The 15,678-nt window shown below is 53.9% G+C and overlaps 1 protein-coding gene across 2 annotated transcripts; it reads left to right on the top strand.

Annotated features, from left to right (window-relative positions):
• Nucleotides 1-5,125: 5,125 nt before the first annotated feature.
• On the top strand, nt 5,126-14,579 carry DLK2 (delta like non-canonical Notch ligand 2). 2 transcript variants are annotated; one of them, XM_033056676.2, is made up of 6 exons: nt 5,126-5,215; nt 7,629-7,730; nt 9,239-9,302; nt 11,696-11,826; nt 12,433-12,577; nt 13,160-14,579. In XM_033056676.2, the coding sequence occupies exons 2-6, from the start codon at nt 7,658-7,660 to the stop codon at nt 13,935-13,937; spliced, it is 1,191 nt and encodes a 396-aa protein (XP_032912567.1). In that variant the 5' UTR covers nt 5,126-5,215; nt 7,629-7,657; the 3' UTR covers nt 13,938-14,579. The 2 variants fall into 2 exon arrangements, with proteins under 2 accessions (XP_032912567.1, XP_032912566.1); XM_033056675.2 differs by lacking the exon at nt 5,126-5,215 and adding an exon at nt 5,452-5,494.
• The last annotated feature ends 1,099 nt before the right edge of the window (nt 14,580-15,678 follow it).

The raw sequence follows: 15,678 nt of genomic DNA, 5'->3' as shown, positions 1-15,678 counted from the left end.
GACCAAATAGCTGGAGATGGGCTTTGAGGAACCCATGGGTGTGTGCCAGCAAAGGGAAAGCCTGGCAGACATCTCCTTCCCGCTCCAGTCCTTCCAGACCTCCTCCTGGCAGCAGGAGGCAGGTGGGGGGAATGGATACACCCCCTGAATCAGTGCCCTTGGGAGAGCCCTGACATTAGTTGTTGTATATGCACACAGAGGGAAGCCAGACATCACAGGGCAAAATAAGATCCTACACCTTCTCATGAACTCATGAGGGTTTTTTGAAGGGGGTTTACTCAGCCTTTTGAGCTGTGGGGACACAGGGAAAACCTTTTTTCTCTAACTGCCCTCCATATATATACCTCAATCTCTTTTCCCCCCTCTTCAAGTCTAGGCCTTTTTCCTCCAGAATTTAATCTTTCTTTTAATTTTTTTTTTGCCTGGTACCTTTGTCTTGTCTTGGATTGAAGTTCTGAAGGTGGATTTGAGGAATCTGTATCTCGAAATAACGTACTTACTTTTGCTGCTCCTCACAGTAGGTTGGAAGGCTGTCAGGTACTGAATTCAGGTCCATCACAATGACACATGCATTCTCCCACACTCAGAGGATCTGTTTTAGTGGAGCAGTCCAACAGGCAGTCAGATTTCAGCTAGTCCCAACAGAGCAGCTGCCTGGAGAGCAGTGGAGAGTGCAAACCACCTCTCAGAAAGCAGCAGCCCTGGTGATGAGGAACTCCCTGCATCTGGCTCTGAGAGCAGGAGAAGCAAGCTCATGAGCAGAAGCTTGGATGGACGCTGACACTTGGCTTTGAGCAGCCAGGAATCATCTCTCCAGGACATCTCACAGACACCACCAGGGCATCCACACAGTTCATCCCACTTTGGCCTTGCTAATAGTAAATGTGTGCAGCAGGTGTGCATGGATGGTGCCTACCCATGCCCAGCATCCTTTGTCTCCCAGGGCTGGGTCTGTGTGGCTCAGGGAAAGGTACAAACATTGCCCTGCACAAAATTACTGCAGAATCTGCCTTGTGGAAAGCTGCTCCTTATACCATCGCCTAGAACTTGTCTTCAGTGCCCTGGAGCAGGAGAGTTTATAGCTAGTTGGAGTTCATTCCTATTTATTCTCATTGTCTATATAAATGTCTAGTTGGGTTTTTTTAAATGAATGCCTTTTCTTGTTAGCCAGTGGCAATGAGTTCACTGGATCATGAGTGTTAAGGATGAAAGTAATCTTCCCTATCATTCATTTGGATTGCACTTTTTTCTCATTTTGCCTTATATTCTGGCAGGTCACAAAAGAAGCAAATAAAAGAAACTCAAGCCAAGTCTATGCAGTGTTCCCAGATACTCTGGGGTCACAGGGACTGTGACAGTGGACTTGGGCAGCATTCCTGAAGGTTTTGGGTAAATACAAAATACATCTCAGAGTAGCCCAGGATGGCTACTCTTAGTGCAGTACTGGAAAGTAGGAAGGTGAATCCAAGGGCAGCTCCCATTCCCTGAGGCAAAGGGAAACGCAAATCCCCCTGCAAGGCCACCAGGCTAGGGGAATTGGGTACTTCCCAGTGGCATTTCTGGCAGTCTCAGCCAAACACCTAGGAAGATTTGAAGAGGTTTTTGGAGGCTTAGCTCCACTTTTGCCACCAGCAAGCAAAACTTGGGGCAGGGTAACAGCAGATAGAGTCAACAAGACCACAGCTTGTCCTTTTCTCCATCATTCCCCAGATATGCCATCTGTTCCGCTGTTGCATGCATGCATTGCTGTCTGCCAGCCTGGCCATGCTCCACAGTGTTGCAGAGCACTGAGATGGTGCAAATTGCGAGAAAAGAGCCAGGAGGTTTTCTACCTTCAACTTCCACCCTCTCCCTGTTTCTCTTTTGCCTGTCCCCTCCACTTCCCCGCTGAAGGCACAAACACCTACTGCCCATGGAAGCTATTTCTAAGCAATCCCGGGTATCTGGGGAATGAGGCTCTGAACAAATATCGGAGCGTGTGTGTGCAGAGAGTGCACACACATGCACACACACACACATGCACAGCCACGGTGCTGCTGCAAAGTCAAATATAGACCTTGTGGAAGGGGAACAATGGCTGGGGTTGGGTTACATGGCTGTAGGGCCAGCGAGCTGCTGTTTGTTGTGGGCTGGGGTGGAATTGGAAAAGCAAGGGGGGTGGGATGGGGGAGAACATTTGTTTTAACCTAGAGACCCCGGGCTGGTGCTGTGCGTAAGGCGGAGAGGGTGACCCAGAGCAAGAGCTGAAGGGGATGATCATTTGAGTTGGCAGCTCAGAGGTGTTTGCAGTCTTTCTCCAACTTCTTTGTGCTGCTTTTCTGCCTTTCTTGAGGAATTGGAGTGAGCAGGAAGGGGTGAATTTCTCTGGGCTTCTGCACAGGGAAGAGTTTCTGCTCTGGAAAAAGCTTCTTCGTGAAGAAGAAGAGGCAACATTATCTGTTTTATCAGCCCAGCATCTGCTTCTTGTCCCTGATGTCTGGCTGCCTCCAAGGTGCAGGTTCCAGACTCCGGAAGAAAGGGAAGCAGCTTCAGCTGATTTTGACAGGTAATTCCTCCTTCTGTCTGTGAGTGGTGACGGTGTGTTGGGATGATGGTGGGGGCAGGAGTCTTCATCTGGCGTGCATTGGAGGGAAAACCATGACAAGAGGTTGCTCCAGATCTGACTCCAGGTCCCTGCTTTGTGGGATTTCCTTCACTGGAGGGAAAAGCCACAGAGGGACTCTTATGGCTAGGAAAAAATCCTTCCTAATTCTGACCCAGCAGCTGTTCCATCTGAGACGCCTCTAGGGATGGCATGGCAGGGATCAGAGCCTAGTAGAGCAGGGTCTAAGCCAAACACAGGAATCCCTTCAACACCCATTTCTTGGGTCCGCAAATAGAGCTGCTCTGATTAAATAGTAGTGGGCAGTCCACAGACTGACACAGCAAGCCTGAGACATAGGATTGTGCCTGGGAGTGGGTCAGGAGCCCTTTGGTGTGGAGGAAGGAGTGCACCCAAGACCACATTGCATGGGTCCCTTCTCCCTCGTCTGTATTCCCCCTTTTACTCCCATCCATCCCTGCTTGCTTCTCTCTGTGATACATGCAAAGCCAAACCTCAAACCACAAAACACATTTCCTCAGAAATCCCACCTTCTGAAATCCCACCCTGGATTTTGTTTTTCATTCCCCTTCCTTGGAGCTCAGATCTTCAGCAACCAACTTTACCTCCTTAGCCCGGACAGCCCTCACTTGGTGGCACAGCTCTCACCTCCAAGAGGGGCAGCACGGGGAGAGCCAAGTGTCCCATTCTGGTGTCTGCAACCTAACCCCATCTCCCTCTCTCACAGTGCTCATGCTGTGGATGCACATACTTATGGGTATCAGCATATGTCAGGGTCCCTCTGCAGGCCCCCTCCTATCTGCCCACTCAAATGCACACATGGCACCCAGAGGGTTTTCTTAGGAATGTGGGGTTTAAGAGCACCTGGGCATGGCTGTGCAATGACGTTGCAGTGCAGTGCAGTCAGGACCAGGGCAGATTTCAGCAGAGGAATGTGGGAGCAGATGAGGATGCTGCAGGAGGTGGTATTCTATCTGACACCGTTACTGAAGGTGGTAGGATTTCAAGAAGGTGAGGGTGAGGCTGAGCAGCCTACACTCAGTGTTGGAGGTGTTGCCAGTAACCCTTGGCCTCCAACCGTGGCTGGCAAAGAGTGCAAGGCAAGGTGTTGTGGGTCAGAGCAGAAGTATGGATCATTCCAGGTCCTAGAGCTGTAGTGATGGAAGGAGAGGCTGTCTGGTTTTAAACCAAGTACCAAGAGCTGTGCTTTGCCCTCAGCCTTCCCCTCTCCTTTTTGCTGCAAGCTCCAGACATGGTAGGAGTCAGGGCTCAAAAGAAGGCTGAGCTGGCTGTGAGGGATCAGGGGATGAGAACGGATGTAGAATCACAGGAAGCATCTCAGGATAGAGCTGGTGCACACTTGTCTTATAAATATCCAAAGGGCTGATGGAGCAACCTAAGCAGGAGGTTTGGACTTCTCTGTCCCTCTGTCTGTGGGGTGATAGAGACAGGAGGAAGAGGAGGAGGGCAAGGAAAGGAACAGGGCTCCTGGCTGACAGGAGACCAGAAAGCAGGCGGGAAGGAGGCAGCTCCTGCAGAGATAGGCAAGATGGTACACCCCCATTTTATTGCTCAGTCACATTGTGTTGTCCAGCCATGCCAAGGATGAGCAAGCAGCGGTCCCTGCTCAGAGCTGGCAGAGACCTTGGCTTGGATGGGGTTGCTCCTGGGCTGTTACTGGATGCTGGGCCCTGCAGAGCTGCCCATGGCTGCCACAGGGTGCTGACTGGGCTGGCAGGAGCTGCAGAGGGCTGGGGGGACTGGAGACGGTAGCAGGGATGGGGTGATCTTTGTCTAATGCGGGGAGATGGAGTGAAAGCATCGATTAAGTGCCTGTAGGACATGGTTCTTCTTCCTTCCTGGTGAAAAACAGCAAACCTCGTGGGATACAGGGGTAGAAAAGAGCTGACTGATGCAAACTTGTAATCTAATTCAGGATTACTAGGACCTTTGAAGGTGACAGATACGATCTTGTCAAGTAGCAGAAAGGCCATGCAAGGTGAGGAGCAGAGTGGGCAGCTGTTTCTTCTGATGTGACAGCCCAGACCCTCTCCCACAGTTGCCTTGTTGTTCCTTATTGTCCATTGAAGTGCTGATGTCCACATCTCGTGAGTAGCAGCGAGAGAAATGCTGGGGACCACAGCTTCTCTGGATGGCTTCTTTTTTTGTGGGGTGACTACTACCAGTTGAACCTTTATTTTAAGGATAGGGTTTCTCAACCCTACGGTTTGCTAGTGGAGGTGTTTTAGTGGACCCCGGGGACATCAAGGAGGGGCTGCAGGAGGTGTTGTTGCCTATTAGTATTGTTTCAGATAATCTGAGCAAAACGAAGCCTCGCATCTTGGCGTACCTATTTCTGAGAGGGGCTCCAGGCTGAGAGGCTCAGTGCCCCGCAGGACCGCACCCCTGCCCCAGCGAGGGGGCGAGCGCTGCATCCCCCGAGCCGCGGGCGGGGGTACCCCCAGCCAGGCCGCGCCCCTGCGGGGCATCGCCAGCCCGGGACACCTCTCCGTGCTCAGCTCGGTGCTGGGGGCCGGTGAGCCCTCGCAGCCGCAGCTCCCCCGGGCCGTGCCGGGGTCCCTCCCCACCCCCGGCGGCGGGAGCAGGGCAGGGGTGAGCGGGCAGGGCGGGCCGGGTCGGGGGCTGCCTGCGGTTTGGGGCGGCGGGAGGCGGGATGTCCCGGGGAGGGAGCGGGGATGTGCAGGCACACGCAGCCGCTGGCAGGCGGCCGGGGCTGCACGGCGGCGGCGGCGGGCGGAGCGGCGCGGCACACGCGGCGGCGGCAGCTCCCAACGCAGCCCGCGCCTCGCCAGCCCCGCCGCGCCGCTCCGGGCATGGCCGGCCCCCGCCGCCGCGCCCCGCGATAGCCCCGCCAGCCGCCGCGACGCCGAGGTGAGCAGGGCCCGGGGACAGCGGCGCGGGGACTCCCAGCCCCGCCGGTCCCGCTTTCCCCGCCGCCGCCCCGGCCGCAGGGGAACCGGCGGGGCTCTGCGGAGGGTGCCTCCGGGGATGGCCGTGGGGTGGGGTGGGGAAGGCGAGCACCCCCGTGGCCGTGCGCCTCCGAAGGGCACTGGGGCTTGGGGTGGTCCCAAAGCCCTGGGGGGAGGGGGCGGGGGGCAGGCGCGGCGAGCCGCAGCGGCGCGGCATCCCCCGGGTTCCCAGCCCTGCCCCCGGACCGCAGCCCGGAGGGGTCCCGATAGCCTTGAGAGCCTTCAGACTAGGGGCAGTGCCTCATAGCCACATCCTGGGGATGTCCCTGGTACTCCCCAAGCCACAGCGGTCCCTCATACCCTCGAGAGGGAGGCTAATAGACTCGGGGGCGACCTCGCAGCACCTGGAGGTCTGGTAGCCCCCAGCCCGGCCAGGCACAGGTGGACAGGTGGGATGGAGGGAGATCCCTCGCCCGTGTCCTTGTGACCCAAAGCCAGGCCTGCCCAAGTGGGAGCTGCCCACACCTTTCCTGGGCACCAGCTGCTGCCCGGGATGCCGGGGCCCGAGGCCACCCCGGGGGTTCCGCTGGGAGCAGCACCCATGGGATGGCTACGTCCGGAGGTCTGAGAGGCTGTGCCTCGAGTGGGGACCTGTGGGGGGGAAAACAGCCTTGGGCATGTGATCGGAGCTTATGCTTTTCAAGGCCCTGGAGGAACATGATACTCACTCTTCAACCCTAAATTTTTTTATAAGTTTCATAGCTTCACCCTCCCCTGAAATGCAGCAGCTGTTTGCCACTGCCCAGTGTTTAGGGGCAGGAGGCAAAGGAGGGTCCTGCAAACAGAGTGTCAAAAGGACTGTGGGGAGGGAGGATTCAGCAATCCATGGTGGGGCAGTGACAGTAACATCCTGTAGCCCCTCTGAAAGTGCTGCTGCCTTCATTGGTTTTGGTTTGTTTGCTGGAGAGATGCTGCAAGCAACATCATTGTTTTTATGGGCTATTTTGTCCGGTTCATACAGGTGAAGCTCTTAGCAGGGACCCCGAAACTTCTTCCTGCAATGCATGTGTATGTGTAGGTGGGTGGGAGGACTTAGGTCTCCATCTTAGAAGTCTTTCACGCAACTATGGACCAAACATAACCTTCTAGTGCTAAAGAGTCAAGCTGAAAGTGGAATGGCCCCTGTTCATCACACCCACGCAGCTGGATAGAGTCTGCTCCACACCTTCACCATTCTCCTAACAGAACTGTTTAACCCCTCCCATCTCATTACAGTAATATATTTATGATATCACCCTCGAATTTCCTGCCCTTAACAACCCCAGAAGGCTGGGAGGGAATGAAGCGTTTTTGGAAAGTATTTAATGCTACTTGAAGAGGGCAGGAGGCGGTCAGAAAATAGATGGGTGCAGGAACCTTTGGGCTGATGGGGCTCTCTGCAGGACAGCTGAGGAAAAGGACCGCACCTAGTGAGAGGTGTGTGTTCACATTTCCGGCCTGGGGCTGCAGCCCAGCTCTAGTGCCTGTTGCTACACTCTCTTGCTTGGACAATGAAAGAGGGCTGCTGTTTACTGCCTGCTCCTCTGCTCGATCTGGTGGACTTCCTGCTCTCCTGCAGGGTTTGAAAAGCAGCCTGGGCACTGTGCAGAACACTCAGCCCATCTATTCATTCAAATATGCACAGGAGGACCTTATTTAACACAAAGCTGAAGCCTCCCAGATTGAGGGAGGGATGATGAAGGTCCCCACAGCTGGGTTGGTGTTTCTGGAGGTTTCTGATCTCTTGACAGCAGCTACCAGAGGCGGGTGCTCGAAGATGTGATTTAACAGCCTGAGCTATTACACAGTCAGGATTTAATGTGTGCACATTTGGTTCTCCTGTACACACATTTTCAAAAGCTTTTTAATTCTTAGTGCCCTAACTCTGTCTTAGAGGAAGGAGTCTGGATGGACAGAGGGGAGTGTGGTGACGAGTCTGTGTAAAACTGGATGTTTCAACTCAGAACTCCCAGGCAGTAGAGAGGAAGGGATGTGTGAAATGAAGCTGTGGTGTCAGCCAAGAGATTTTGCTGAGCTTGCTCTTTTTCCCTCTGTAGGTGTTCATCTCGGTGGGGCCACGCTGACCATGCTCAGGAGCTTCTGTCTCCAGCTCATGTCCTTGATTTGGATCCTCTTGGCCCATCACCAGCTTGTGCAAGGTGAGTCTGTAGACGTGAGTCCTTCTCTTTCATATCCATTTTTCCAAACCTGTCCTTGGCATTGCAGAAGTCTCCTCATTTTTCCATGCAAAATAGAGATGGTCTGACTTGGGAAAGCAGAAAATGCTGCCCAGTGATTAATCACCTGAGGTGTGACACTGGAAGTACCTTAGAAACTCTTAGCCACAAGGGTGGCAGTGCCTGAGCAGCCTGGCAGAGACATCCTTGCTGCTCTGTCTGTCTCAGTTAGGGTGAATGGGTTCCCAAACCAATGAGCTTGTTCGGGGGGAAGAAGGTCCGAAAAGTGAACAGCTAACCCTGGATCCAGTGAGACAAAACCCTTTCCCAAAGATTAGTTTGCTCTATTCCTACTCCAGATAAGCAGTGATTTCCCAAAGTTACGTGCCAGGAGAGATGGTTGCAAATAGGAAAGGTGGTGATACTCAGGCTTGGGGCTGAGCAGTCCCAGGATGCTGCTCCAGCTCCATAGTGGCTTATTTTAGGAGGCTCTTACCCTGTGCAGTGGGACTTGTTGCCTCACTGCAGTAAAATTGTATGCACAGGGGATTCCTCCCCCTGCTCATTTTCCCAGGCAGCACAAAATGCTGCTTGGGAAAGGCTGAGTGCATCTCTAGGCATGGGAGCTTTAATCTGCCTCAGTCCAAGATGAGGGGCTCAGGTAAGGACATTTACCTCCTGGGCCTGGCCTGGGATTGCACAAGACTTCTGGAGAAAGCCCCTGCTTCTTGACATTTGCTCTAGTTGTGCTGCTCCTGGAGCCAGAGAGAGCCAGCTGCCCTGTGGAGCTAAGATGCAAGCAAGTGATGGGGAAGAGGGGAAGGTAGAGATGAAAGGGAACACCTGGCACCAAGGAGAGAATGAGAAGTGGCACAGCAAGGCCATGGCTCAGTTACAGCTTCTGTGGCTTTTAAATAAATAAACAGAACTGGATACCTGGCCCCATGTGATGCCAAATCCTGCTTCCTTGTGCTGGAAGGGGAGTGCTGGCAACTGGGAGAGGGCAGGAGCCCCTGTCAGACTACTCTGTGCCAATAGCTGTCCTTGGGGATGGCGACATCTTGGGGCACATCCTTTGTGCCCCTTGCAGTACTTGGCCCTGAGCTTTCCCACTATACTTGCTGCAAGACTGTGGGACCGAGGTCACAGGAGGGTCAGTCCCTATTACACAGGTTGTCTTAACCCCAGCTCTTGCCCAGAAGGGCCCAAAATCTAAGGGAGGCAGCAGAAAAAAGGTGGGGAAGGTGACCAGAGAGTGGGTAGTTTTGAAGCAGAGCCCCATTTCTCAATAAAGACAGTGTTACTGCTAGTTGGGTTATTGTGAAATTCTCATTTCTTGTGTGACATCCAGCGTGAAAGGAAGGTCCCCCACCTTATGATTCGGGGAATGGGTAGACTGAGCACTTAGGCAAACACCCAGGGCCATGGACAGCTATGGAGTCCTCTATAGTCTCTGTTTAATCCAAGTCCACATGTCTCTTTTCTTGTAGGGGATGACTGCAGTGAGCGCTGCAATCTCGCCCATGGCTGCTGTGACCAGGATGGGAAGTGCAGGTATGGCTTGTCTTTGGCTCTCTGCTGTAACTGCTTTCCATCCCTTGACACTGTTCCTGGTGCCTACACCCCTGCCCAGAGCTGAAGAACCTCCTCCTCCACTTACCCACACCTTGAATCAATGACTCTGCTCTCTTCTTACCTGACACCTTCTGGAGTGAGAGATTTTGATGCCTCGGCCTCTTGCTGGTCCCCTCTAGCCTTTGCTCCTGTGCTTCCAGGGTGCCCACCTTCACATACTTACCAGTGTTATTCTGCTGAGCCCTTTTTGTCTAGAGGGAAGCCTAGGACAGTGTGGCCATACCTGGGTGATGGGAAGCAGCCTTTAGGCTCAGAAATGATGAGGGAAAGTCATTAGGCAGCAGGGCAGGCATGAGGGTTGGCCAGCTTGCTTGCCCTCCGTGCTGATTAAAGTGGAGGTGCTCTCCGTGGGGCATGGAAGAGTTTCCAGCCGTGCATATAACTGAGGGCTTCAGGGGTCTCCTCTCAGAAGCCTGAGCTGTGGTGGGGATCTCTGAATGTTTTCACAAAGGGTTTACCAGCAAGCTGTGAGCCACAGCAGCAGAAGGCATATGTAGTACTTGGCATGCCAGCTCCAGCTGGTGCCCAGATACCACAGGCTCAAAGCTCAGAGCCTGACCCTACACTTCAGCCTGGGAAGCACCCATATAACTGCTCTGGGCTGCCACAGACCCACTGCCTGTTGTCCCATTGTAGGACCATCTGGAACCTCCATTCTATAAGGCACCACCAGGAGACAAGGGCTGGCTTTGGGCTGGCTGAGACACCCGTGGCTGCAAGGGGACAGACTGCCACCCTGTTCTTCTCACCAGGGCACGGTCAGTCCCCTTTCACAGGACAGCCTCCAGTGTCACACTACGCCTGGGCCACTTGTTCTTGCTAACTGCCACATCAGGGAGTGATGTGGCAGTTCTGGTTTGGTAGGGCTCCTGTTTGCAGCTGCACAGACTCGTCCCTGAGCCCTTTCAGCAGCTGTGGCTGGTTGGGAGAGCAGGGTGCTGCAAAGCCCTGGGCAGAAAGGCCACATGTTACCACGTGGCAGGTGTGCCAGCTGCAGATCTTTGTGCATGTGAGTTGATGCTGCTGATTTCAGGTCTCCAGAGCATTTGCTGAACCTTGTGGCTTGGCAGTACCTCAAAATCACCTCAAACCCAGGGAGACTTGGCTGCTTACCTGGCCCTCTCCCTGGCAATTTTTAGGTTGGCCAGCTCCCTTTTGGAGAAGTGGAAGAGTTGATGGTGCCTGCTCCTTGCAGGTACTCAGGGGTAGGGGTGTCCACATCCCTCTGCTCAGGGCTGCACAGGTATGAATGTATTTCTCCAGACTACACCAGGCACATAGTATCACCTCCAATCCCATTGAAAAGCCTCTAATTAATACCTACATACACACACACACACACATATATTTAACCATTTTCCTCATTCTTCGTCTCTTTGGAACAACATACAGTGACAACAGACAGCCCAGGTTTGAAAGTGCAGCTGTGGACCAGCCCCAAAAAACTGCAGTCACCACACATTGTGCTGAAATGAGCCCCAGCCATGAAAACGAACCCCCTTTCTTTCTCTGGAAACTGTATTGTTTTTGTTAGGTTTAATTTTGTGCTGGTTTGAGTATAGCTTTTGTTGTGGCTTGGTGCCACCTGCTCTCAGCTCTCATCTTGTTATCACTTGCATTCTGCCTTGGAGCTGGCAGGTCTGAGGAATGCCTGCCACTGGAGCAGTGCAGCTTGGCTTTACTCAGTCATTGCCACTGCCCTGCTCTTTTGGGTCCAGAAGGCTCATTGTGTGCTGCAGGTTTTCCTGTTGTGCTGTCCTTGTGAGCTGGCTGACAAGTCTATTCTGTGCACCAGCCATAGCAAGCAAGGTTTCACAGCTGGAATACCATGCACTCCAGGCAAAAAGTGACACATCTTATAATGCAGAGAGGAGCAGTGGAACATGCGGACCTCAGCAGCTTCTTGTCCCTTTCCCTCAGGAAGCTCAGGGCTAGGGGTAGGCTTTTCTCTGCCTTTCAGAGTGGCTGCCTGCTGTGGGAAGCACAGGAATTGCTGAGCTAATGCAGTGGTGTATACAGAGCAGCTGGTTGGAGGAGAGCAGAGGGATTTGGGCAGTGAAAGTGAAGCTGCTGAGCTCTGCTGCTGGCCACTCACTCTCCCTCGCTGCAGAGGGTGTCTTCTCCTGCTCTGTCTGCTTGCTTCCTTGGACAGATGAGATGCCAGTACTTACCTCTGGAGGAGGGAGCTAGGAGGTCCATGGAGCCTTTGGGAGGGTTTCTGAGCACTGTGGGAGCCCTGCACAGCACACAGCCAGCTTTTCTGCAGTTCCTGCTGGGGTTTGATGATGCTGCTATGCCCTGTGCTCCTGCAGGTGCGATCCAGGCTGGGAGGGGGAGTACTGCGAGGAGTGTGTGCGTATGCCGGGCTGTCTTCATGGGACATGCCACCAACCTTGGCAGTGCATCTGTCACACCGGCTGGGCTGGCAAGTTCTGTGACAAAGGTGAGTCGTGGGCTTGACATCCCTGCCTTTGGTGCTGAGGCCAGAAGCCCAGCACCCCCTCATGGATATGTCAGCCAGCATAGCCAGTGTAGCCATAAGCCACCTCGGTGATGCCGTTTTGGCTGCCTGGGAGATGGGATATTGCCTGGCTGCCACAGCTGACACCATTCCTTTCCTGCAGAAGAGGTCAGACTGCTGACACTTGCTCCCTGGCAGCATGGCAAGAGCTGGCATGGTGCTGGCCAGCCTCAGGAAACGGAGCAGGTGAACTCATTGCATTTCCCATGCTGTGCCAGGACTCCAAACAGCATCCCCTGCTTTCCCCAAGGGTTCCTGCCTTCAGCAGGTGGCTGGGGGACTCCCCTTCTCCAGCCTCAGAGACTCGTCTGTACCAGGGAGTCTCCAGTGGTCAGACAGCTGACATGCACTGTATCTTCACAACCACACAGGCACTGCACTTCTGTTGCTGCAGGTGCCTATTGGAGGGGAGACGGGAGAAGCTCCTGCTGTTTCTCCATCCCCAAGGGGTTTGGTGGCTTGTGTTTGCACTGAGTTGGCCACATCAACCCTCTTTTCTCCCTAATTCACACTGTTTTTTCCCCTCAGACATACACATCTGTGAACACCAGTCCCCCTGCCAGAACGGGGCACAGTGCATCTACGATCGTGATGGGGAGTATTCCTGCTTGTGTCCAGAAGGTTTCCACGGGAAGGACTGTGAGATGAAGACGGGGCCCTGTGAGAAGGCAGGGTGAGACACTGCAGTGATGTTACACACAGCATTAACTTTGGGTCACACACTGCCAAGTGGAGGCTCAGCTTGGCTCATTTTCTGTGAATTTCCATACACTAATGGAGTTAAGCCAAAATCACCTTTGGCTTTGGTTTAGCAGCGTGCAGTGACAGTCCCACCAGGGCAAGGGCTTTGTTGCAATCTGAACAGATTCCTGTCCCTGCTGTAGGAGGACAGGAATTTGTTCATAATGCCTGGGACATCCTATCTCCTAGGCAGCCAAACTGCTGTAGGCGTGATGAGCTGACATCCATGATGCCTTTGGGGAGCATCAGGAGGGCATGTTTCCTCTTCAGATCATTTGGCTGAAAACCTTCTCTGGTGGGTGGTGGGCCTGTGCACAGCCACAGCCTTTGAGGAGGTCCCATGGCCTCTCACTCCACGAGACAGAAACTCCCACTCAGTCTTCTCCTAGAGATAGCTGTCCTCGCAGAGGGAGCGGGACACACTGACCATGCAAGCAGCTCTGCATGTTTGTCTGGGGCAAGGGAAGCTGCTTGGTCTCCAGGGCTGTGACCTACCCTTGCTCTCTCCACACAGGTCTCCATGCAAGAATGGTGGGCAATGCCAAGACGAAAATGGCTTTGCCAGTAACTTCACCTGCCGGTGTCTCGCTGGCTTTGTGGGGGCTCTCTGTGAGCACGATGTGGATGACTGCCTGATGCGCCCCTGTGCCAACGGGGCCACCTGCCACGACGGCGTCAACCGCTTCTCCTGCCAGTGCCAGGTGGGCTTTGAAGGGCGTTTCTGTACCATCAACATCAATGACTGTGCCAGCCAGCCGTGCAAAAATGGGGCAAAGTGCTATGACCGCATCAATGACTATGACTGCTTGTGTCCTGACCGTTTCACTGGCAAAACCTGTGAGATCTCCGTCCCTGAGCCCACCTGGTCTCCTCCCTACCACCCTGCAAACCATGAGAATGCTGGAGGTGTGAAAAGCACCACTAGTGAGATGCCGGGGGTGACGCAGCCGGAGCCCATCAGGACTGTGGTCACAGGGCGGCGTGTGGCCAACCACAGTGAGAAAGAGCCAGGGGGAGGGTTGTTGAAAATCTCTGTGAAGGAGGTGGTGACCCAAAGGGACTCAGGGCTGAGTGAAGCCCAGCTGGTGACAGTGCTGGTGTTCGGGGTGCTGACAGCAGTACTGGTCCTCATCACTGTCCTGCTAATGCTGAGGAACTGGCAGAGAGGCCGTCAAAGGTCGAACTGGTGCCAAAGCCCTTCTCAGGCTGCAAGAAAGCTCCAAGACCAGGAGTGTCAGGTGGGAATGCTCAACACCATCTTGATTGAGCCAAGGAAGACCACAGAGCTGTGAGCTGCGAGGACTCTGAACCAGGCCCTGGCAGGTCATCGTGCTGGCAAACCCCTCGAACTGCACCCTGCGGAGCCACACCGGCACCGACTGGGCAGCGGGGAAGGGCTCCCAGGGCGGCAAACACATCAACAAAACCCTGGGTGTTGAGCACTGGTGTGATGCCCCTGCCTGGGTCTGAGCTGTCTCCTGTCTGGCTGCCTCAGCTGGCACTCACGGGCATTTGAAGGCAGGGCTGTGCTGGGCCAGCCCTGCAGGGGAGCGATGGTGTGCTGCTTGCAGCAGCCCCTGCCATGCCAGCACTGGCACATCTGACACCAGCACTCAGAAACAGGACAGGTAGTGCTGAAGAGGGCACAGCCCTCTTGCAAGCCCAAATACTGCCAGACCCTTTTTAGCTCCTCTCTGTGACTATGGGAAGGGGCTTTATCCTCATTTCTGCTGGTGTTGGGATGCTTCTTCTGGGGCCTTTGGGACAGTTGTGGCTGCATGGGTCTGTCTCCCTGCCACAGTACTGTATGGGGTAGCTCCTGACTGTTTCTGGAGGCTGTCATTTCAGATGCCATGTCTCTAGGGAGTGAGAAAACACCCTTGCTTCCTGGCCTTGTGGTTCTGTGAGCCAGTTCAAAGAGACTTCAAAAATCATTGCAGGTCTCATGCCTTTCTTCTGCCCTGGCTGATGCACCCTTCTCTTGCTGTCAGACCTGGGGTTACAAACATGTTCTGTACTTTCCTCCTGATAATCCAGGGGTCTCTGACCCACTTACCAAGCCGTCCTTTCTGGTCTCACAGATGACCAAGATCCTTTGCCTCTGCAGTGTGCATTTCTGCCTCACTATTTGCTCTCTTCTGGGGTCCTCTGGGCCTGAGCTGGTCCTTCTCATATGTCCTCATAGGTGAAGCTGGAGATGGACAAGGCTGTGTTGCGGCTGTTTCAGGAGCAATACAGGATCCAGGTCCTCCTTTCCTCTCCCATTCACTCTGAGGCAGGCAGCTGGCTCTAACCTCAAGTCAGTCATTGCAGCTTTTCTCAATAGAACAAAGGCTAAATTTCCCACAGTGGATGCGAGGACAGGCTACTGAGCCTGGGATGAACATAGGAAGCAGACACAGAGCTGCCTTCTCCACCATTGCTAAAGAAAGCATGGCTAAGAGGCAGTAGATGGTCAGGTCACTTAGGCTGTGTATGAGGTCTGCTCCTGCCTGTGCTGGTCTGATGTGCAGCAATCAGTGGCCCTCTGCCAGGACCAGGGATTTCTGTGCCTCCTCGTGGGCATAGGCAGCTAAGCAGTGGGGTAAAACTCCCCACAACCCAAACCTTACTACTGGCTTGGGGGGGTTGCAGAGCTGGGTTCAAGGTGGTGTGAGGTGAGCCAAGCAGAGACTGCTCAGGCAGGAGTGAGACCTTGGAGAGGGGACTGGAGCTTCCTCTAAAAGATTATTTTTTTAATACATGGATGGATGATGTACCTTTGTCAAATAAAACAACTACAAGCCCAGAAACAGTGTATCAGAGAATCAAAAAACAATTTAGGTTGCAAGGGACCTCTGAACACCAACCTGCTGCTCTCAGCAGATCCAAGTAGATCAGGTTGCTCAGCAACTTGCTGGTATCTCCATCACTTCCCTCAAGAATGCAAACCCAGATTGTGGCATAGGAGTTGTCCTGCATTATTCTCTGTCTGCAGGGATGGGGATGGCTCCTACCCCTGGGCAGCATAGCTGACATTGCCTCAAGAGTGTT

The sequence above is a fragment of the Catharus ustulatus genome, chromosome 3, assembly GCF_009819885.2.
Source record: "Catharus ustulatus isolate bCatUst1 chromosome 3, bCatUst1.pri.v2, whole genome shotgun sequence".
Classification (NCBI taxonomy): domain Eukaryota; kingdom Metazoa; phylum Chordata; class Aves; order Passeriformes; family Turdidae; genus Catharus; species Catharus ustulatus.
Note: the sequence above shows the minus strand (reverse complement) of the source record. Positions and strands in the feature narration are given on the sequence as shown.

Coding starts and splice junctions, on each gene's coding strand:
- DLK2 (XM_033056676.2), top strand. CDS start 7,658: ATGCTCAGGAGCTTCTGTCTCCAGCTCATGTCCTTGATTTGGATCCTC. Junction 7,731..9,238: donor CCATCACCAGCTTGTGCAAG/GTGAGTCTGTAG, acceptor CTTTTCTTGTAG/GGGATGACTGCAGTGAGCGC. Junction 12,578..13,159: donor GGGCCCTGTGAGAAGGCAGG/GTGAGACACTGC, acceptor CTCTCCACACAG/GTCTCCATGCAAGAATGGTG.